This window comes from Bos javanicus, chromosome 13 (assembly GCF_032452875.1).
Source record: "Bos javanicus breed banteng chromosome 13, ARS-OSU_banteng_1.0, whole genome shotgun sequence".
NCBI classification, from domain to species: Eukaryota; Metazoa; Chordata; class Mammalia; order Artiodactyla; family Bovidae; genus Bos; species Bos javanicus.
In genome coordinates, this window is record NC_083880.1 from 61,641,957 (window position 1) to 61,665,880 (window position 23,924).

General features: G+C 43.3%; 2 protein-coding genes across 5 annotated transcripts in view; both read left to right on the forward strand.

Moving 5' to 3' along the window:
• HCK (HCK proto-oncogene, Src family tyrosine kinase) overlaps positions 1 to 15,172 on the forward strand; it is a 59,570-nt gene extending 44,398 nt beyond the window's left edge. For 3 of the 4 annotated variants that reach the window (XM_061437227.1, XM_061437226.1, XM_061437230.1), the window contains one exon: positions 566 to 2,546. In XM_061437227.1, the coding sequence (XP_061293211.1) occupies positions 566 to 768 (203 nt within the window). In that variant the 3' untranslated portion in view covers positions 769 to 2,546. Of the gene's footprint in view, positions 1 to 565; positions 2,547 to 15,085 lie in introns of those variants that run through there. The other variant, XM_061437228.1, reaches the window with a different exon arrangement.
• A 15-nt stretch (positions 15,173 to 15,187) lies between these two features.
• The window catches only part of TM9SF4 (transmembrane 9 superfamily member 4), a 51,731-nt gene continuing 42,994 nt past the window's right edge, over positions 15,188 to 23,924 (forward strand). Inside the window, exon 1 of the mRNA XM_061437223.1 lies at positions 15,188 to 15,271. Coding sequence (XP_061293207.1) covers positions 15,257 to 15,271 — 15 coding nt within the window. The 5' untranslated portion in view covers positions 15,188 to 15,256. The remainder of the gene's footprint in view (positions 15,272 to 23,924) is intronic.

A 23,924-nucleotide genomic window follows, 5' to 3' on the forward strand; every position in this document is an offset into this window, starting at 1 on the left:
TTTAATTGAACAAAGAAATGTTCCCACTCATAGGGTGACACTGAGTCGGCTACCTGACTTGTTTTATCTTGAGGCTTCACCAATAAAAACCAGGCAGGGGGTTATGGAACCCTGCAGGCGGCAAGTAACAAATTAACAGACTGAATGGTGGAAACAATAGGTAAATTGTTACAACCCAGACTAAGGAGTCTGACACTGGAGACAGGTCAGTTCAGCTGCTCAATGACTCTCAGGTCTCTGGGTTGGTTCCTCTGTGATTGTCTTCCCCATGTGGTCAGATGGCTGCTGCAGCTCCACAGACCACTTTGTGTCAGTGTCCAAAGAAAGGAGGAAGGAGAAAAAAAAGAAGAAAAAAAAAAAAGAAAGGAGGAAGGGTGTGGCCAAAACTGGGCACCCGGCCCCTGCTCTCACTGCAGGGGAAGTGGGGGAAGAGATGCCTGGCTTGCATCATGGGAGGAGCTCGGCTCCCATGAGGAGGTGGGGAGGGATGGTTGTTGGGGAGGCAGTGACTGTCTGCCAGGCCGACCCCAGTCCCTCCCTTTTTAATTCCGTGGCTCCTTCTCAGGGATGTCAAACCCCGAGGTGATCCGTGCACTGGAGCGTGGATATCGGATGCCTCGACCAGACAACTGCCCGGAAGAGCTCTACAACATCATGACTCGCTGCTGGAAGAACCGACCTGAGGAACGGCCCACCTTTGAATACATCCAGAGTGTGCTGGATGACTTCTACACGGCCACCGAGAGCCAGTACCAACAGCAGCCGTGATGGGGGTGGCCAGGCGGGGCCAGGCACGGAGGCCATGCCTGTGCAGTGGCTCCCGGCACCTGGCTAACCCTTCCTATTCTCAGACACCCACCCTCCCTCCAGCCACAATTCCTCATCTGCCAAGTGGGTGGGTTGGACTGGACATTCTCTTTTTGACTCTGGCAATCCACAATCTGCGATTCTCAGGACACCTCCAGTTGACATCTCTATTGCCTGGGACAGCTGGATTCTAGTTACTGCTGCGGTTTGGATAGAAAACTTTTAAAATGATGAAATAAATATTTAAATAAAAGATCTGACAGCTAAAGGTTTTACTAATAGGTTAGCTTTTCTTGTCTTGCCAGCTTTGGAACATTTGCCTTTGGTGGATGACAAGTCAAAGGGGGAAGGACTAGCAAAGAGAAGTGGGGTTCAATGCTCCCAGTTTTCCAACTGCCCCCTGAATACTTGCTGGCTGTATTAGTTTCCTATGGCTTCTGTAACAAATTAGCACAAACTTGGTGGCTTACAGTTCCAGAGGTCAGAGTCTGAGATGGGTTGGCAGGGCTGTGTGCTTTACTGAGGCTCCTGGGGTGAATCATTCCCTTGCCTTTTCCAGCTTCTAGAAGCTGCCCACGTTCCTGGTTCCCTTCTGCTCATCACTCCAAATTCTGTTTCTGTCATCACATCTCCTTCTCTGACTCTGACTCTGAGGCCTCCCTCTGTTACTTGTCAGAATCCCTGTAATTACACTAGACTCACCTGGATAAGCTTCGCTGATAGCTCAGTTGGTAAAAAATCTGCCTGCAATGAAGGAGACCCCAGTTTGATTCCTGGGTTGGGAAGATCTGCTGGAGAAGGGATAGGCTAACCACACCAGTATTCTTGAGCTTCCCTGGTGGCTCAGCTGGTAAAGAATCTGCCTGCAATTTGGGAGACCTGGGTTTGATCCCTGGAGAAGGGAATGGCTACCTACTCCAGTATTCTGGCCTGGAGAATTCCAGGGACTGTATGGTCCATGGGGTCGCAAAGAGTCAGACATGACTGAGCAACTTTCACTTTCACCTGGATAATGCAGACTAATTTTCCCATCTTCAATTCCTTAATCACATTTGTAAAGTCCTTTTTGCCACACCAGATAATATCTTCACAAGTTCCAGGAATTAGGAGGTGGACATCTTTTTTTTTTTTTTTTGGGAGGGGGACACACTATTATTCACCTGTCACACTGGATGGGTTTTTGTCTCCAAGGAGCTGCATGTGCCAGGATGACAGGAGTGACTTTTCATGATCTGGGACAATGACTCTCCTGCCAAGCCATGTTTTTATGCAAGTTGGTTGGTCTGGATCTCCCCCAGGGCTGGGGGCTGACTATAGCCCCTGCATTTCCCATCATCCAGCAGCCATCACGGTTGTGATGGAATCCTACAGTCCTACAGTGGAAACGTGGCTGCTGAGAAGTATCTACTACCCTGAGTGGGAAGCTCTCAGAGGAGAGGTAAGAAGGAGGCAGAGAAGACAAGGAGGTAGTGGGGCCTTCCTGCATGTTGTCTTAGTTGAAAGTCCCCAGTGGTTAGCCTTGTTATAGAGTGAGTGATAGGAAGAGTTATGATGGGATGGGGAGCAAGTAACATCCATCTATATTCTTGTATCTCCTGAAGGATCTATATCCTTTTGTGATGCACCCACCAGAGTCCCATGGAACCCTGTACCGACTTGATTCTGTACCCCTGAGTAGCTCAGAGTCTAACCTTAGGCACTGGGTGTAAGAACAGTGGAAAATAAAATGTTTTAACTTACGCAGTTCATAACTGAATTTCTCTCTTGCTTCCTGGTTTGGGAATGTGTTTTTGGGTCTCTGAAAGCAAAGCGCAGGGTCCTGTGATAGGAATTTGCAAATATGATTGGTGGCATATTAGATCGCTGTTTGGTGATCCATAAGAGGAGCTCACGTCCCTCCCTACCCCACTGATGTTGAGTTTGGCCATGGACTTGTTTTAGCCAATGGGATGTTAGCAGATATGATTAAGCAAAGGCTAGAAATGTGCTTGTGTGGCTAGGCTTGCCCTCCAGCCTTTTGACCTGAAACAAAGTCCAACGAAGATGAGCAACATGTGGAAAAGATCTGGACCCAACCTGCAGCTTGGATTTAAACCCATCTGAGAACAGCCTTGATCAACTGAAACCCAGCTGTCCTGTGGACATGTGAGAGAGAAGGAAATGCTTAGTATTATAAGCCTTTGAGTTCTGGGGTTGTTTTGTTATGTGGCCTTATTATAGAAATATATGACTGAGACATGATCTCAAAAGGCAAAATCTAAATGGACAAGATCAAGGGATCAGTTCCTGCCCACCTGCTCTTTCTGTTTACACTGCCCTCTGAACCCCACTAGCCTACACTCTGATTTATCCCTTTGGGCACAGGAAAGACTGATGAAAACATAGGGATAGGCACAGCACCAGAAGTATTCTCCATGAAAGAAAAAAACTGATAAACTGGAATTTATTAAAATTAAAACTCTGCTCTAAAACATTTAAAGAAAACGAAAAGCTCTAGTCTAGGAGAAAATATTTGCAAATCACGTATCTGATAAAGGACTAATAGCCAAAATATACAAAGAATCCTTAAAAAATTCAACAATAAGGAAACAAACAACCCAATTTAAAACGTGGGCAAAAGACCTAAACAGGCACCTCAAGAAGAAGATAAGCAGATGGAAAATAAGCATATGAAAGATGCTCAACATCATACGTCATTAGAGAAACGCAAATGAAAGTAACTGAATGCAATACTACTACACTCCTATCAGAATGGTTAAAATCCAGAATACTGACACCACCAAATGCTGGCAAGGCTGTGGAGCACAGGAACTCTGACTCATTGCCGGTGGGAATGTAAAATAGTACAGCTACTTTAGATGACATTTGTCTGTTTCTTACAAAACAAGCATAGTCTTACCATACAATCCGGCAACTGCACTCCTTGGTACTTACCCAGATGAGTTGCAAACTTATGTCCAAACAAAAATCTGCACAGAGGTCTCTAGCAGCTTTATTTATAATTGCCAAAACTTGGCAGCCACCAAGATATCCTTCGACAGGTTCCATCCTTCCATCCATATAATGGAATATTGTTCAGTGATAAAGAGAAAGGAGCTCTCAAGACATGGTAGAAACTTAAATGCATACTGCTAAATTTAAAAAGTTGATCTAAAAAGGCTACATGCTGTATTCCAACTATGTGACATTGTAGAAACGGTAAAACTATAGAGACAGTAAAGAGGTCAGGGGTTTGGTGGGAAATGAGGGAGGGATGAAGAGATGGAGCATAGTGGAATTTAGGGCAGTGAAAGAAACTGTTCTGCATAATACTCTTAATGGTGAATACATATCACTATAGACTCTTGATGAAAGTGAAAGAGGAGAGTAAAAGGGTTGGCTTAAAGCTCAACATTCAGAAAACTAAGATCATGGCATCTAGTCCCATCACTTCATGGGAAATAGGTGGGGAAACAGTGGAAACAGTGCTGACTTTATTTTTTGGGGCTCCAAAATCACTGCAGATGGTGACTGCAGCCATGAAATTAAAAGACACTTACTCCTTGGAAGGAAAGTTATGACCAACCTAGACAGCATATTAAAAAGCAGATATTACTTTGTCAACAAAGGTCTGTCTAGTCAAGGCTATGGTTTTTCCAGTAGTCATGTATGGATGTGAGAGTTGGACTGTGAAGAAAGCTGAGTGCCGAAGAATTGATGCTTTTGAACTGTGGTGTTGGAGAAGACTCTTGAGAGTCCCTTGGACTGCAAGGAGATCCAACCAGTCCATCCTAAAGGAGATCAGTCCTGAGTGTTCATTGGAAGGACTGATGTTGAAGCTGAAACTCCAATACTTTGGCCACCTGATGCAAAGGGCTGACTTATTTCAAAAGACCCTGATGCTGGGAAAGATTGAGGGCAGTAGGAGAAGGGGATGACAGAGGATGAGATGGTTGGATAGTATCACCGACTCAATGGACATGAGTTTGGGTAAACTCCGGGAGTTGGTGATGGACAGGGAGGCCTGGCATGCTATGGTTCATGGGGTCGCAAGGAGTCAGACATAACTGAGCGATTGAACTGAACTGAACTGATAAACACTTCAAAACTCATAGAAAGTACAACACAAAGACTGAAACCTCATGTGAACTATTCACTTTGGTTAATAATAATGTATCACTATTGGATCACCAAGGGTAACATATGTACCCCACTGAGGCAACATGTTAACAACAGGGATGAAATGGGGGTGGTAAGGGCTGGATGAGGGACTATACACGAACTCTATACTGTTTTCTGTAAACATAAAACTGCTCTAAAATGAAATTCTATTAATTAATTAAATATGGGGATAGATTTTGGGACACCAATTTTATGGGAAAACTACATGCACTCCTCCCTGGAAGATGTCAAAGAAGGCATAGGTAAGATGCTCTTTCTAAGACATTATTAACTTGCTCATATTTTCTCTAGTTGTAGCTTTGAGTTTAAATATAGAAAAAGCTCTTGTTTCCCCTTGTGATTTGTAGAACTGCCTCTCCTCATTCCCCCACCTGGGCCCTCACTTTTGTCATGGATCTGTCCTCATCACAATAGGTTCCACTATAAGGCTCTGTCGGTTTCCATACTGTTTGCATCCTTTCCCTTTCTGAGGTTGGCAATGACTGCTGGTTGTCCCCATATCTTATCCATGTTCCCCCTACTGCTAGAGAAATATAATTTAATCGGGGACACAATTCCCTGGAATGAAGACTACATTTCCTACTCTTGCAACAAAGTATGGTAGTGTGATTAAGTTATGATCAGTGGGTTGTAAGTGGAAGCGTGGTGTAGCATCTTCCAAAATCCTTTCTTAAAAGACAACTAACGTGGGCTTTTCACCTCTTAGTTTTCATCTCTTCCTCTTTCTGCCTAGAATGTACACGTGAAGGCTGGAGCTCTAGCTGCCACCATAGACTCTGATGAAAATGAATTAATTCTGGTGATGGCAAAGCTGGGTGAAACCTGAATCCCTGAAGATATTTTAGGCACAGCCACCATATCAGCTAGGACAGTCTTCCCTAGACTTTTCACCTTGGAGAGTGTGCCATGCACTGTTGGTATCCTTACAGTGGACTGAACTTCTAGCTGTTGTTATCTGCATCACTGTGCCTGAGAACTCTTTTTCTAAAACTGCAAAAAGTTTCAGCTTCCGGTGTTCCCAGAAGGCCAAAAGTACCAAAGATTTAACACCCTGTGGGATCAGTCCGAAACTAATGACCTGATCCCTCGCCCTCTGGGTAGGATAACTCTGAGGTGTGTGTTTTGCATTGTTTCCCAGAGTTTCCCCACAAGGGTAAGCTTGTTAACCACGATGGTAACCTGCTTGACAATATATGCTCTTTGAGTCTAGTTCCAAGTATTCACTCCAATGAATGTGGGTTGACAATGTCATGTATATTCATGAATCAGATGAACATGAAATAATGAAGGCATTCATATGTCAGAATTTCACTTGTTAGTCAATGATACGAGCAACTTCTTTTTCTTTTTTGTTGGAGTACAGTTGCTTTACAATGTTGTGTTATTTTTTTTTACTGTATAGCAAAATGAATCAGCCATGCATACACACATATTCCCTCTTTTTTTGGATTTTCTATCCATTTAGGTCACCACAGAGGATCGAGTAGTTAGAAAATTGTTATTCTAGAATACAGGTACCCCAATCTTCACAGCAGCACTATTTATAATAGATAGGACATGGAAGCAATGCAAATGTCCATCAACAGAGGCATGGATAAAGATGTGGCACATATATACAATGGAATATTACTCCGCCATGAAAAGCAATGAAATGTGCCATTTGCAGAGACATGGATGAGCAACTTCTTTGCTGAATAAAATGTGTCACATTTTTGTGCTGACCACAATGTTTAACAGCTACAAACACGTAGCTGTTTAAGTTTAATCTGCATTATTGACACTTTATCGCTTTAAGTCTAAGCTGGGGTTTGGCAAACTAGATTTTATTGGAACACAGCTCACTATTTATTATCTGTGGCAGCTTTTGTGCTACAAGGCCCAGTTGAGTAGTTGTAACACAGTCACATGGTCTGTAAAGCCTTAAATATTTATCATCTAGCCCTTTACAGAAAATGTTTGCTAACAAAGCAAAAATTCAAGCCCTGACTTGTAGCATTTGCTCATATCTGTGGTGTAAATATTCCCACCATGGCCAATTTCAGGCTACCATCCAGAACTGCATTGTCACTTTCATGGACTTTAAGCGATCTTGTCTTTGTAGGATTCTTCCTCCATAAAACATGTATTTTATAAATATCTATATAAATACTTTCATTTATAAATACAAATTGCAGTCAACAGCTGCACTGATATAAAAACGAATATACTCGGAATTTCCTGGCGGTCCAGTGGTTAGAACTCAGTGCTCTCACTGCTGGGGCCTGTGTCTAATCCCTGGTCAGGGAACTCAGATCCCATAAGCTGTGCAGCATGGCCAATAAATAAATAAATAAGCTCTGGTTTTAAAAAACGGAGTGCTAATATTATATATGAAAACTTTCACTTCAACCCCAATGTTTACTTTTACCTTCTGATTTTAAAAGAAATTATTTCTTTTAAACATTTTCATGGCCCCTAAAAGTATGGTGGGCCTTGGGCACTGTACCTACTGTGTTAATGCATAAACTGGCTCTGCTACAATCCAAAGCCACTGAACACAGAGTTGGGAAGAGATGTGTAGTAGCACAGGAATTAGAAGTATTCTGTTGTAAACATAAAATAGATGTAAATAAAATCAGGAGCTTAGGGAATAGTAAAATTATTAGGAAATGATGAGTTTTGAATGTTTCGTGTGTGTGTGTGTGTGTGTGTGTATGCCCGCGTGCACTCAGGAACTCAGTTGTGTCCAACTCTTTGTGACTCCATGGACTGTAGTCCGTAAGGCTCTTCTGTCCATTGGTAGTAGTCTCCAGGCAAGACTACTGGAGTGGATTGACATTTCCTACTCCAGAGGATCTGCCCAACCCAGAGATCCAACTCACATCTCTCGTGTCTCCTGCATTGGCAGGAGGATTCTTTAGCACTGTGCCACCTGGGAAGCCCTTTGAATGATTCATACTTTTGTTTTTAATACCATTTATTTAATTTTAAATTAATTTCATTTTCAATAATGTCCATGTTCAACAACTGGCTCACAAAATTCCTGAGAATTTAACCATCAGCTCTTGCAAACAGGAGCTGGCTCCTCCACATGACTGCCCTCTGGTATCCCTTTCCCTCCTTTTAATTATTTTAAATTACTCCCTCTAAACTACTCTTGCTTAAACTCCTGCATCTCAATCCCAGAAAAATAAATGACTCAATCAAAAAATGGGCCAAAGAACTAAACAGACATTTCTCCAAAGAGGACATACAGATGGCTAACAAACACATGAAAAGATGCTCAACATCACTCATCACTCATTATCAGAGAAATGCAAATCAAAACCACAATGAGGTACCATCTCACACTGGTCAGAATGGCTGCTATCCAAAAGTCTACAAGCAATAAATACTGGAGAGGGTGTGGATAAAAGGGAACTCTCTAACACTGTTGGTGGGAATGCAAACTAGTACAGCCACTATGGAAAACAGTGTGGAGATTCCTTAAAAAACTGGAGATAGAACTGTCATATGACCCAGCAATCCCACTGCTGGGCATACACACTGAGGAAACCAGAATTGAAAGAGACACGTGTACCCCAATGTTCATCGCAGCACTGTTTATAATAGCCAGGACATGGAAGCAACCTAGATGTCCATCAGCAGACAAATGGATAAGAAAGCTGTGGTACATATACACAATAGAGTATTACTCAGCCATTAAAAAGAATACATTTGAATAAGTCATCATGAGGTGGATGAAACTGGAGCCTATTATACAGAGTGAAGTAAGTTAGAAAGAAAAACACCAATACAGTATACTAATGCATATATATGGAATTTAGAAAGATGGTAAAGATAACCCCGTATGCGAAACAGCAAAAGAGACACAGATGTATAGAACAGTGTTTTGGACTCTGTGGGAGAAGGCAAGGGTGGGATGATTTGAGAGAATAGCATTGAAACATGTCTATTATCATATGTGAAACAGATCGCCAGTCCAGGTTCAATGCATGAGACAGGGTGCTCAGGGCTGGTGCACTGGGATGACCCTGAGGGATGGGATGGGGAGGGAGGTGGGAGGGGGTTCAGGATGGGAACACATGTACACCTGTGGTTGATTCATGACAATGTATGGCAAAACCAATACAATATTGTAAAGTAATTAGCCTCCAATTAAAATAAATTTAAAAAAATAAAAAATAAACTACTCTTGCTTAGACAGCAGAAGAGACACAGATATAAAGAACAGACTTTTGGACTCTGTGGGAGAAGGTGAGGATGGGATGATTTGAGAGAATAGCTTGAAACATGTCTGTTACCATGTGTGAAATAGATGACCAGTCCAAGTTCTATGCATGAAACAGGGCACTCAAAGCTGGTGCACTGGGACAGCCCAGAGGGATGGGATGGGGAGGGAGGTGGGAGGGGGGTTAGGGACAGGGGGACACATGTACACCCGTGGCTGATTCATGTCAATGTATGGCAAAAACCACCACAACATTGTAAAGTAACTAGCCTCCAATTAAAATAAATAAATTTTTAAAAGTTACTCTTGCTTGAATCCTTGTGCCAGACTCAGCTTCTAGAAGAAACCAAACTAAGACAGAAAAGTAAGCATCTATTTTGTTAAGCCACTGTTGTTTTTTGGGGGGGTCTCCCTTACAGCCACAGCTGTTCCCAACTGATAGAGTGAGGCCTGAGATGAAATCATAATGCAAGCATTCAACCAATGTTTTTGGCGCATACTTAATACAGACACAGTTGGGTACACCACAGACCCAGTGTAGGCTTTCTTATTGGAAGAAAGACAATAAGAAATAACCAAAGTATCTCTTCCCACCGCCAACCCAACCCTGTGTGTGTATGTGTGAGTGTGGCAGGTAACAACTCCCTGAGGTGACAGTTGAGCTGAGACCTAATCATGAGAAGCAGCTAATCACACAAAATGTGAAGAGTATTCCAGAGAGAAAGGCCTGCAAGTACAAAGGCCCTGAGGTAGACATGAACTTGGCAAGTTTCCTGGGAGGTCTGTGTGGCTGGAGACTTCTGAATGAAGGGGACGGTGTGGGAGTCAAGGCCTGACTATGCAGGCCCTTTTAGGTCGTGGTGAGGGCTTGAGATTTTAACTGGGTAGAGTTTTAAAGAGGGGAGAAACACAGTTGATTCTTGTTTTTTAAAAGATGACTTTGATGGTTAAATGGAGAAGAGAGACGAGAGGTGACAAAAAAGGCTGTAGGAAAACCAGGTAGGAGGCCATACCAGATGCCCAGGGGAGAGAGGGGAAGGTGGCCTGGGCAATGATGGCATCACGGATTGTGACAAAATCACCGCCCATGAATCATGCCTCCTTGAATTCATGCCTTTGTGTGGTTCTCTCCCACTGTGACTCTGGATTGATCTTGTAACTCATTTTACCAATAGATTGACTGGTTTGACTTCCTTGCTGTCCAAGGGACTCCCAAGAGTCTTCTCTAGCACTACCATTTGAAAGCATCAGCTTTTGGGTGTTCAGCCTTCTTTATGGCCCAACTCACACATCCATGTGTGACTACTGGAGAAACCATAGCTTTGACTGTATGGACTTTTGTTGGCAAAGTGATATCTCTGCTTTTTAATATGCTGTCTAGGTTTGTCACAGCTTTTCTTCCAAGGAGCAAGCATCTTTTAATTTCAGGGCTACAGTCACTGTCTGCAGTGATTCTGGAGCCCAGGAAAATAAAATCTTTCAGTTTCCACTTTTTCCACATCTATTTGCCATGAAGTGATGAGACTGGATGTCATGATCTTAGTGTTCTAAATGTTGAGTTTTAAGCTAGCTTTTTCACTCTCCTCTTTCACCCTCATCAAGAGGCTCTTTAGTTCCTCTTTACCTTCTGCCATTACAGTCATATCTGCATATCTGAGGTTGTTGACATTTCTTCCGGCAATCTTGACTCCAGCCTGTGACTCATCCAGTGGGCATTTTGCATGATGTACTCTGCACATAAGTTGAATAAGCAAGGTGACAATATACAGCCTTAACATACTCCCTTCCCAATTTTGAACCAGTCCATTTTTCCATGTCTGGTTCTAACTGTTGCTTCTTGTCCTACATACAGGTTTCTCAGGAGACAGGTAAGATGGTCTGGTATTCCTATCTCTTTAAGAAATTTCCATAGTTTGTTATGATCCACACAGTCAAAGGCTTTCATGTAGTCAATGAAGCAGAAGTAGATGTTTGTTTTTTTTTTTAATTTTTGGAATTCCTTTGTTTTTTCTATGATCCAACTAATGTTGGCAATTTGATTTCTGATTTCTCTGCCTTTTCTAAATCCAGATTGTACATCTGTAAGTTCTTCGTTCATATACTGTTGAAGTCTAGATTGAAGGATTCTGAGCATTACTTTGCTAGTGTGTTAAATGAGTACAATTTGTGTGGTAGTTTGAATATTCTTTGTCGTTGCCTTTCTTTGGGATTGGAATGAAATCTGACCTTTTCCAGTCCTGAGGCCACTGCTGAGTTTTCCAAATTTGCTGGCATATTGAGTGCAGCACATTAACAGCATCATCTTTTAGGATTTGAAATAGCTCAGCTGGAATCCCATCACCTCCACTAACATTGTCTGTACTAATGCTTCCTAGCATTAATTTTCTGAATGTCTCACATCATGTGAAATGCTGGGCTGGATGAAGCACAAGATGGAATCGAGACTGCCAGGAGAAATATCAATAACTTCAGATACGCAGATGACACTGCCCTTATGGCAGAAAGCGAAGAAGAACTAAGGAGCCCCTTGATGAAAGTGAAAGAGGAGAGTGAAAAAGTTGGCTTAAAACTCAACATTCAAAAAACTAAGATCATGGCATCCAGTCCCATCACTTCAAATAGATGGAGAAACAATGGAAACAGTGAGAGACTTTATTTTGGGGGCTCCAAAATCACTGCAGATGGTAACTGCAGCCATGAAATTAAAAGACACTTGCTCCTTGGAAGAAAATCTATGACTAACCTAGACAGCATATTAAAAAGCAGAGACATTACTTTGTCAACAAAGGTCCATCTAGTCAAAGAGATGGTTTTTCCAGTAGTCATGTACAGATATGAGAGTTTGACTATAAAGAAAGCTGAGCACCGAAGAATTGATGCTTTTGAACTGTGGTGTTGGAGAAGACTCTTGAGAGTCCCTTGGACTGCAAAGAGATCAAACCAGTCAATCCTAAAGGAAATCAGTCCTGAATATTCATTGGAAGGACTGATGCTGAAGCTGAAACTTCAATACTTTGGCCACCTGATGTGAAGAACTGACTCACTGGAAAAGATCCTGATGCTGGGAAAGATTGAAGGCATGAGGAGAAGGGGACAACAGAGGATGAGATGGCTAGATGGCATCACCGACTCCATGGACATGAGTTAAAGCAAGCTCTGGGAGTTGGTGATGGACAGGGAAGCCTGGCATGCTGTAGTCCATGGGGTTGCAGAGTCGGACACGACTGAGTGACTGAACTGAATTGAACTGAACTGACCTGAACTGACCTACTCCAGTATTCTGGCCTGGAGAATTCCATGGACTGTATAGTCTATGGGGTCGCAAAGAGTAAGACAGGACTGAGCGACTTTCACTTTGCAACTGGTTATATCTTTGTTTGGGCTTCCCTGGGACCTCAGCTGGTAAAGAATCCACCTATAATGCAGGAGACCCCAGTTTGATTCCTGGGTCAGGAAGATCCGCTGGAGAAGGGATAGGCTACCCGCTCCAGTACTCTTGGGCTTCCCTTGTGGCTCAGTTGGTAAAGAAGCCACCTGCAATGCAGGAGACCCCAGCCCGATCCCTGGGTTGGGAAGACTCTGGAGAAGGGAACGGTTACCCACACCAGTATTCTGGCCTGGAGAATTCCATGGACTGTACAGTCCATGGGGTCGCAGAGTCAGACACAACTCAGTGACTTTCACTTTAATGGGCACAGAGTTCAGTCTAGGGTGATAAACAATTTCCAGAGGTGGTGGTGACTGCACAGATGGTGAATGCATTTGACACCAATGAATTGCACTTACAGGTGATTAAAATGGTAAATTTTGTGTGATATACATTTTGTTGCTGTTGTTTAGTTGCTAAGTCACGTCTGACTCTTTCCAACCCCAAAGACTGTAACCCGCCAGGCTCCTCTGTCTATGGGATTTCCTGGGCAAGAAAACTGGAGCGGGTGGCCATTTCCTTCTCCAGGGGATCTTCCTGACCCAGGGACTCGTATCTCCTGCACTGGTAGGCAGATTCTTTACCACCAAGACACTAGGGAACAATGTGCATTTTACCACAATTTTTAAAAAATTGTTAAGGGAAAAAAGAAATTTGCCCCTACCATGGAGCCAGTGGGTGAGGGAAATGCAATCTAAACCCAGGCAATCTTGCCCAGAGATTCTGATATATGTATGTTACTAAAGGAGACTGGGTCATGAAAGCCTTTTGGGAAAAACAGAAGATATGAAGGGGAAAATGGAAATAACCAAGGAATAATATAGCATTCATGGAGCTTCGTTCCTTATCATTCAACCCTCTTTTGGCTCCGGAAATGATAGGAAACACCCAGAATTCAAGCTCCAGAACTGGCTACAAGTTTAGAACCTGTGGCTTACTAGCTATGAAACTCCAGGGAAATGCTCCTCCTTCTCACTCAAGTTTCTTCTCCCTTGGGGATTTATCTGTTGTGCTCCTCTTCAGGATGGTTGTATGAATCACAAGAGTTAATAGGTCTGTGTTTTAATTGCCTATTGCTGCATGAGAAACCACTCCAAAACCTAACACAACTGGGCTCAGCTGGGCAGTTTTTTTGTTGTTGTTATTCCATATGGTGTCAGATAAGGTTATGCATGTAGCTGCATTCAGTTGGCAGTTCAGCTTGGGTTAGCATGTTCATGATGACTCCATCCATCTGCCTGGGAGTCAGCTGGAATTTCTAGAGTACCTGGATATATCCGCCGGGCCTCCCTCCCTCTCCATGTGGCTATCAAGCCTGGTCGCCAGACGTCTTTAGACCCAAAATGATGGAAGCAGAAACTGCCAAGTCTCTTGAGGCTTAGACCCAGAACTGGCAGAGTCATTTGTATCATATTCTGTTGGTTAAAGCAAGTGATGTGACCAGCCAGATTCAAAAGGAGGAGAAATAGAGTCAACCTCTTGGTGGGAGAAATAGTATGCTCATGAAAAGATGGAAAGATCTGTTGGCAGCCTTCTTTGCCTGGCAATCAACCATAGCCCTGCTCCTAGGTGGGGATCAGAGTTCAACAACCCTCTGCCAAGAGATAGGACTAGACAAGAGAGCCTTCTGAGTAGTTTTAGCATGATGCTAAATGCTGCAGCACACAGATGTTCAATACGTGATATTGACCACTATCAATCTTTCACAACTTTTCCTAACAGTTGCAGATAGCACTGGTACTGTACCTACCCACTTTACAGTGATACATGGACCAACTGAACTTTCAGATCTCTACCAATTTTAACACTACAACTTCTTGAGTGCCCTTTTCTAGCTACTGGAAACTGAGGCTTAGGAAGGTGGGGTGACTTGCCTCGAGTCACACTCTTAGGTAACAAGGTGAAGTCCATATTCAAGCTGTCTCCCCCCCAACCCCCGACCCCTCAACTAAAGACGCTGCGTTTTCTTCCTCCATTTAGTAAGTAGTGTATTGGGCACCTACCATATGACTGAAGGAGTATACATAAGAGTATAATGACATTTACTTAATATTATTCAACATTAGTTAATTGGATTGTTATCATTACACCTATAATGAAGGTGTTAAAACAGTCTCCTCCCCATTTCACAGATGAGAGTGAGGCAAAGCAAGGTTAAAAAAAAAAAGGATAGTACCCACATAGGGATTAGAGTCTATTGGAGAGAATACTGGATAGCCAAGCAAATAATTAAATACATTAATTACAAACCATTTTGCTAGTGGAGCTCTGGTACGGATCCCACTCAACCAAATCAAAGGGCTCAGGTAACCCGGGCAACGGATCTTCCTGCCAATAGTAAAGATGGAGCCCACAGAACAAGCACCTTTACGCACACCGCTATTACCCATAATGCAGTGTCAGCCGGGGAAGGAGCGGGGGTCTGCCAGGAGTTAACATGGCTCCCGTAGTTACACCACCCTGTCTTTTCACTTAACCAGCGACCTAACTGCCCAGACCAGGCTACCGATCAGGAGCTAAGTCTTCTTTGCACCTCCACTCACCGCGACCACAAGAGCGACTGAAACAGGGCAGCACCTCGCGGTGGTAAACTCCGTAACCAAGGAAACCCTACTTCCGCTGACGTCATTACGGCGACACGTGGATCCAAGATGGCGGCGGCGATGGTGAGTGAAGGAGACTCCGGGAGCCGGAGATGGAGCGGGCCGCTCTGGGGAATCCCAGGACTTCCTGGCGTCCCATGCTTGGCTCGATCCACTTCAGGGACCCCTAGCTTAGACCTGAGGGACATCCCTTATTGGGCTTGTCTCCCCCAAACTCCCCGTCTCCAGCCTTTGCCCCGCACTCAGGCTTGTCAAGGCCCGAAGTTTTGGGGGAGGCTCTGGGTCAGAGGAAAGGTCTCAGCTACTACCCTAGGTGGTTCCTATTCCATTCTTGGTGTTTGCCTCCTGTGACCCCCATTTCCCAGTTTTCACTTTGCAGTCCTCACCCCTTCAAAGAGCCCCCGTTACTCCCAGTTTTGCTCCTCCCTCTCACGTCTGTACCCTGCTTTCTCCGCCTCCCCGCCTCCCCACTATCTTGACCAGTCCGCGGATGCATCCTCACCTCTTCCAGCCCGAACCCTGTGTCATATCCTTTCTAGAGCCCTGTCCTCACCTCACTTGTCCCCACTGCGCACCTGTCTTGACTGCCGATACCCGGAAGCATGCCTTTACCCCTATCCCCCACCCCCAGCCCCCATTGTCAATCCCCAGATCCTTCTCTAATCGTATCTCGTCTTCTCTCAATTCCAGTTCCTTGCCTCTCTCCTAGGGATCTTTTATCCCACTGGTTGTCAGACTTTCCTGTGCGTAAGACTTGTGGTGTGTGGGGAAGCTTGTCAAAAATGCAGTTTCCAAAGATTCTAATTCTGTTGGCCTAGGAGATGCCTAGCAATCTACACTTTTATAAGCACTCTAGTGATTATGATGGAAGTGGTCAATTGTGAAAAGCACTATGCCAGTGCCGCCTGGCCCCCTCCCCTTCACATGCCCCTGCAGGGCCACACAGCTCTTTAGGATGAAGTGTTTGTGTGGATAAGGGTATGTGGATAAGCTGTACCCGGAAAGTGGGTCAGAACTTGCTGGCTTCTGGTATAGAACGCTGGAAGTAGATCTGTGAAAAACTGGCCCTTTCTTTTTCCAGAAGGTCAGCTCACATTCTGCTTGTCAAGAGACCAGAACCAAAATTGAAGTCACTTAGGCCAGAGAGATTTTGTACTGTTCCTATATGTTGCTTCCTCAGATAATTTCATCCTGGGAGTGCACACAAAAGACATTTGACTTTAGTAAAGAAATATTCTTGTTTAAATTCTTTGGTATTGATTTTTTCCAAGCAAAGATAGGTTACTGGCTGATAACAAATTCCCCTCCTCCTATTAACCAACTGATAAATTGTCCTTTTTGTTTAATAAGGGATTCCTTATTTAGAACCTCAGAGGTCATGTAAAAGACTTCACAGCCTTGCCTGATATCTGTGGTCTTAGACCACAGAAAAAAATCCCAAATGTGGTATGTTGAAACCAATTTTTTTTTTTTTCTGGACCACTTTCAGAACAAGAATGGCATAAGAACTTAACATGAACAGGAAAAGTCACACCCTCTTTTGCCATAGGGAAGGAGTTCAGTAAAGTGGCATTTATAGCATTGCACTGGGAAATTCTTGCTCTGTTCTGAGGTTTTAAGAGGTAATAAGTTAACATATGTCTGGTACACATTTATTTAATCAACAAATATTTGAGTGCCTGCTCTGTGCCAAGACTTAGGGATGTACTGGTGAGTTAGAGGGTCAAGGTCCCTGTGCTTGTGGACTTTTTCTAGCTTGAGGAGACAGTCAGTAGGTCAAATACATGAACAAGGTAATGTCAGATAGTGTGAAGAGGGCAAGGTGACGTGGTAGTAATTGGGGGGTGACAGGGTGGTGCAACTGCTTTGGATTACGTGGTCAGAGAAGTCTTCTCAGAGAAAGTGACGTGAGTTGAGACCTGATTGACAAGAAGGACCCAACAATCCAGAGAGTGTTCGAGGCAAAGGAGATGGCAAGTATAAAAGACCAAGGTGGGAAAGAGTATGTTTGAGGAACACAGAAGGCTGGAGGGGCTGAAACATGGTGAGGAGTTGGGGGTGGGGGGGAACAAAGAATAATACAAGATGGAATCAGAGAGAGGCAGGAAGAGCTGTATTTCTAGAAACATGCCTGTAATTGTGGGTTGTAGTCTACAGTTTGTAATCTGTGGACTACATTTTGAAAGACTGTTCTGTTACAGTGCTTGCCCTTCCCACACTTTTCAGAATGTTACATTGAGGGACCCGGCTTGTTCTCAGCCTGCAGAGAAACCATGGAAAGGCATTTGGATTGTATTCTAAGCACAGTGGACGGCAAAGTGATTTTGTGTTGTGTCACCTGGGAGTATCATCCTCTGCTTTCATGATGAATACTATAAACTGATTTCCAGAAACTGAGAGTGTAATGTGTACAGGAACCCACAGAGGCCACTTTAAAGAGGGCACATGAGCAGCTTCATGTTTGATGCAATAGTGAAAAGTCACAGAAGCACATTTATTACCAGGGGATACTATGTGTGACAGGCTGGGTGGGCAGATAAACTTGAGCTTGGTCTGTGTGAAGCCCTTTATTATACGGAAGTCAGAACAGTCCCCGCACCCTCGTACAATAGGTGGTTTCACAACTGCTGGGGATGGAAGTGTGTGGGTCTGCTTTGGGGTGTCTGGGTGTCTGAGGCAAGTCATACAACCAAAGAGGAACCTAGCTAATAGACTCAGTGACTGTGGGAACATGTTGGCTTTTGGTTTTTTCTTTTATTTTAAAAGTTAGGGCTGTGGGTGCAAGTTTCAAGTGGTATTTATGGATTTTTACCTCCCTCCCTTTCCTTAGTGATTGGTTCTTCTTCCCCACGGGTCAGCTGCCACCTCCCAGATCTGTGTTAGCACAGTGGGTGTTTCCTAAAGTTCCCCAGCTAGGAGTAGATGGCCGATGTAAACTAAGTTCTCTGTAGTTTTCCTGCGTTCCTCCTGCCCTGGATTTAGATGACTATAAAGTTACACGATACCAAGTTGCTCTAGCTGGGTCTGAGGTGAGGAGCAGGCCCATATCTCATCCTTTATAGAACTGTTGAGCATATGGAATATGCTTTGAGGAATATTGTTTTGGTGGAACTTGGGAAGTGTCCATTGAGGACATTTGTAGACATCTCAGGAATCTAGAAACCTCTGTTTGGAAAATAAAACTCTGTGTATTTCTCTCACACATTGTTCATGCTGTTTGGGGTTTTAATGTTTTTTTCCTTTTTATTGGATTATAATTCATATAACATAAAATTCACCCTTTTAAAGTTTACAGTTCAGTGGTTTTTAGTATATTCACAGAGTTGTGCAACCTTCACCACTGTCCACCTCCAGAATATTTTCATCACCCCATTAAAAAAAATCCATTAGCAGCCACTTCCCACTCCCCCTTCCCTCCAGTCCCTGGCAACCATTAATATGCTTTCTGTCTGTATAGATTTTTCCGTTCTGGACATTTCATATAAATGGGGTCAAACAATATGTGGTGTTTTATTATCTGACTTCTTTTTTTTTTTAAACAAGGCATAATGTTTTCAGAGTTCATCCATGTCATAGCATGTGTCAATATTTCATTCCTTTTTATGATCAAATAATATTCCATTGTGTGGATAGACCTCATTTGGTTTACCTTTTCATCTGTTCATGGATTTGGGGATTGTTTCTACTTTCGGGCTGTTATGAATAATGTTGCTGTGAACATTTTGTGTGCAAGCTCTTGGGTAAACATCGGTTCTCAGTTTTCTTGGGTGTATACCTAGGAGTAGAATTGCTGGGTCAGTTCTCACTGTTCTGAGGTTGAGTTTGATCCAGTCCAGAGGCAGGGGAATGGTCTGAATGACCTCTAGCGTCCTTTGATCAAACGAAAACGGTGCTAGCCAGTTCCTTCCTTCCACTATCCCCCTCGCTCCCTGTCCCCGGGCCAGTTAGAAGCACAGGAATCGTGTTTTGTGATGAAGTCTGGCTGATAGAGTTCTGGGACAGAAGGCAGGAGGCCTGGACTCTGCCAGCAGTCCTGTGTGTGGCAAGTTGCTGTCTCCCCGGGGCCTCACCTGTGAATGGCCATTGGCTCATTGAGGAAGAAGCAGCTGGGGCTTAGTCCCAGCACTGCCACTGATCTATCAGGTGGCCTGGAGCAAATGACTTTGGTGTTATTCGTCTGTTTCAGCACAGGTCATATGTGAAATGAAGATTTAGACTTGAGGATTTCTAAATTCTTCAATGAAATTTGTAAAATCTTCAATGAAATTGAAGATTTAAACTTGAAGTTGAAAAATTTGTGGCTTAGAATACTTGGATTCAAGGTGATTTTTGCTAATATGCCTATAAATCAGATGGATTTTTTTTCCGTGATCTTAATCCCTGTGGTCTTTCCAGGCTGCTGTCTGTTGGTTGCATTGTCTGTTCTCTCCGCTTGCTCCACCTGGCACATGTGTTCTGCAGGAGCCACTGTGTCCTTAGAAGCCGAGACGCCAACACCAGTCCTTGGTACAGATGTGTTTCTCTGAGAAATCCCTTTAAAGGAGTGCCCTTAATCCCCCCAGGAAGTCCAAGGAAGGCAGAGGCGGCATTAAGTTGCCTCTTGGTTTCTCTTTTACAACTTGGACAAAAGTTTTCCTTTGATCTCAGTGAAAAAGAAGCAGGTCACAGAATGTTGAAGGTTGAGTTTTGATCTCTGGGCACTGGCAGGAAGGTGGGAAGGACTCAGGATGAACAGGGCCATCTGGCCATAGGCGAATGGTAGGAGCCACCTACCACCCCAGACCTGCTTTGATCCTTGAACCATTTGCTGACACTGATAGTTCCCAAGGGGACATGGTTTCGGACGCTGGGACTTCTCGGTTCTGCCCCATTCCTCTTCATTGCTTCCTTCTCTGCTCTGTACCATGACTTCTCACCTGTTCCCACGCATTAAAACTGACAGATCTCCCAGCGTTTGAAATCTGAAGGTTTTTTGTTCAGAGGGTATACTAAATGGTACTGGCAGTTCTTAAAAAACAAAATCAAATCACAAGTTGGAGCTGAATTCATAAGCCAGTTTAGAAGGGAGTCTGGGTGCCCTGGCCAGTCACTTAGTATCTTTGGGCCTCGGTTGCTAATGAAGCAGATCTCGTGCTGTGAAGTGACAGTTATGGAGCTCATCTTCACATGGCGTTGATTGGGGCTGGGGGCGAGGAAGAGAGGTTGGCAGGCACAGGACTTTACATTTTTTTCCAGTTAGTTGCCAATATTTAATAATTGGGAGATTTCACATTAAAAAAGTTCTGGATTTTCATTTTTTTCTTGAAAATTTGGGCCCAAATTTCCCATAAAGAACATTCCCTGTGCAGGACCCAGTCTTCCATACCTTTTGGCTTATTCCTTAGCGGCATCACCCAGTAGGTAATTTGCATGGCCCTTCTAGGGGTTTGAATGAGCAACCCCTGAATGAGGTGGTCTCTATAAAAATCTTCCTATTTTTGACATGTGGATTCAAAAGCAATATTTAAAGTTTGTGGTAATCCCCTAGGTTACCTAATTTTGAGGGGAAAATTTCTGTTCACAAGATACATGTCAGTTGATAAACCACATGTCCATCCATTATTTCATCTAATCGTTACAAAAACCCGTTTTACAAATGAAGAAACTAAGGCTGGGTCTAAGCTCATGGGCTGGAATCTGACACTGATTAGTTTTATGACTTCAGGCCAACTATTTGGTTCTTTAAACCTGTTACTTAAAGCAAAATTTTTTTTTTACTGTGGTAAAATAGACATAAAATATATCATTTAAACTATTTTATGTGTACACTGGCTTTGCATGTACAGTGGCATTACGTGTACACTGGCATTAAATACATTCACATTATTGTGCAACCATCAGCACCATCCATTTCCAGAGCTTTTTTGTCTGGATCAGTTTTCTTATTTTTAAAATGAGGATGAGACTCTGAAAGAATTGTGATGATTAAATGAAATGCGAGATGAACATGCTGTAACTTTCCTGCTCCAGGGTTTGAAGTCTTTAGGAGATGAACTGTCTAAGCCTATTGCTTGGGCTAACAGAGTATATAATAAATACCCAAGGGAGGGGGGAAGTTCCGTGCATTTTTAATGTTTTATTTCTACACTTTCTGGCCTCAAGGTCTGGGTCTAGAAGTCTTCTGCTTGGTGAGGGTAGTTATTAGTTTCGCCTGGACTTTCACACAGTTGGTTGTTCCCTACCCCCAAAGAACACTTTTGAGTCTTTGTGTATGTCTCTGCCCAACAAATTATTTTTATGTTTTTGGCTGCGCTGCATAGCTTGTGGGATCTTAGTTCCCTGACCACAGACTGAACAGGACCCCTGCCCTGAAAATGCTGAGTTTAACCACTGGATCGCCATCTTTCTCCACTCTTGAAACAATGTATGAGCTACTAGTATTAGCTCCATTTTATTCCTGAAGAAGGAGAAGGCAATGGCAACCCACTCCAGTACTCTTGCCTGGAAAATCCCACGGGTGGAGGAGCCTGGTAGGCTGCAGTCCATGGGATCGATAAGAGTCAGACACGACTGAGCGACTTCACTTTCACTTTTCACTTTCCTGCATTGGAGAAGGAAATGGCAGTCCACTCCAGTGTTCTTGCCTGGAGAATCCCAGGGACGGCGGAGCCTGGTGGGCTGCCGTCTATGGGGTCGCACAGAGTCGGACACGACTGAAGCGACTTAGCAGCAGCAGCAGCACCCCAGTAGTTACTCAGTGTCTATGGGCTCTGAAAAAAAGGCTACATTTTGAGTCTCCTGTGGCTAATTTTGGTTCTGGGTTTGTTTATTTTTCTTCCTGAGGTCTTTAGCTCCATGGAGGCTGCTTGGTAAGTGGTCTTTGGCTGTCATTGGCTTTCGTTCAAGTATGGTTGAATTCTTAGGGAGCTTTAACTGATTAGGTAATTGATTTCAGTTAACTGTTGGCAAACTGCCCCAAAGTCTTTTTCTTTATTCTCCCCGACCCCCACAAATCTGGGGAGCAGTTACTGAGTGATCTTGAAATGATGATTATATCTTTGAAAAGGAAAAAAAGAAGAATCTAGCTTACTCTTAAGGGAAGGTGCAGCTTTTACAGCAGGAAAGGCATGGAATAGGAATCTGAAAGGCTGTTCAGATTGGCCACACTCTGTACTCAGATGCTGTTTATGGGAAAGAAGACAGCAAGGCAGAGGGCTCCAGAAAACAAAAGGTTAACTTCTGGCCACAGAGAATATGAGTAAATGAAAAGTTTTCAATTCTCAGGGGAAACTTCCTATTTTCTTTGGAAGAAGTTAATTGTTCATACCTTTCAAACTGGGTGGTGCAAAGTTGGGTGTGAGGGCGTGGTGAAGGGTACTTTTGGGTCCTAATAGTTCTTCATTTGGCTGTTGTTTGGGAGAAGTTTTTCTGTGTGCCCAACCCCCAAGAATAAAATAGGGAGGGCAAGACCTTGATTCTTAGGTCTCTTGAGCTATATTATAACCTTCTAGTCACCCACATCTTTGCCAGAGATGGAGTGTCAGATCACAATGCAAGGGCTTCTAGATTACCATCACCTTGTTCCTTGACATCCCACCTCTGCAGCTTTGTGACTTGGAAACCAAGTAAAGCAAATGACATTGAATGGACTGGTTCACCTCTCCTGTGACTCCCACTCTGTTCATGGGTCTGAACATGCAACAGATGTTTGCTAAATACTTAACTGACTTTTCAGACAGTCTCATGTGAGAGTTTCTGGGGATCAGTTAAAGATTAAAGGAAGATATAAAGGGATTTCGCAAGAAGCAGGTACTTTGCTTCTTCCTAATTTCCTTACAGAAATGAAATACATGACAAACATCCTCTATCAGGCGGTCAAGGGCTACAAAGGTAGGTAAGTCAAATAATCACAAAAAGTTGAAATGGGATCCGGTACAGAGTTCTTTAATCAGGGGCCTGTCAACTTCTAGGTCTTTGATTTCCTTGGACTCATACGTCATATTCTGCATTTTGGAGTGTTTTTTCCTGGGAGCAGCTTCTGTAACTTAAGATTCTCAGAGGGATTTGCAACACTTTCCCAGGATTAAGAATGACTAATCTGGTCTGGTTCAGATCACACACCTGGCTCCAGAATCTCCATGCCATCATTCTTACCTTATAGCTGCCATTTTCTGCCCATCTTCAGGGGAACTTGCCCAAATGCTTCCAGAGGAAACCTTCCCCTTCCTAAAATGTCAGTGTATTTATTTTGAATATAGGTTATCCATATACATGGAAAAAAAGCATAAATGTTACAAATGAAAAGAAAGTCACTCAGCTATCCCCTATCCACTCATCAGGTGTACTCTGATTTTTTTAATATTTCTCCAGAACATTTTTATGTACATAAAACATCTACTTTTTTAAAAAATCTACTTAAAAAAATAATATGCTTTTTAAAAAGTAGATGTTTTACATACATAAAAATGTTTTTTTGCTAGCTTTTCTGTCCAGGTCTGTGATCCGTTTTGTTAATTTTTGTACATGATGTCAGGTTCCTTTGGGACATGGCTACCAAATTGTGCAAGCACCATTTGTTGAAAAGACTGCTGTTTCCCTATTGAATTGCCTTGGCAACTTTGTTAAAAGTCAGTTTACTGTAAATACAAAGTTTTATCTCCAGACTTTTAATTTTGTTCCATTGTCCTCTTATGCTTATCCTTATCACACTGTCTTCATTACTGTAGCTTTATAATTG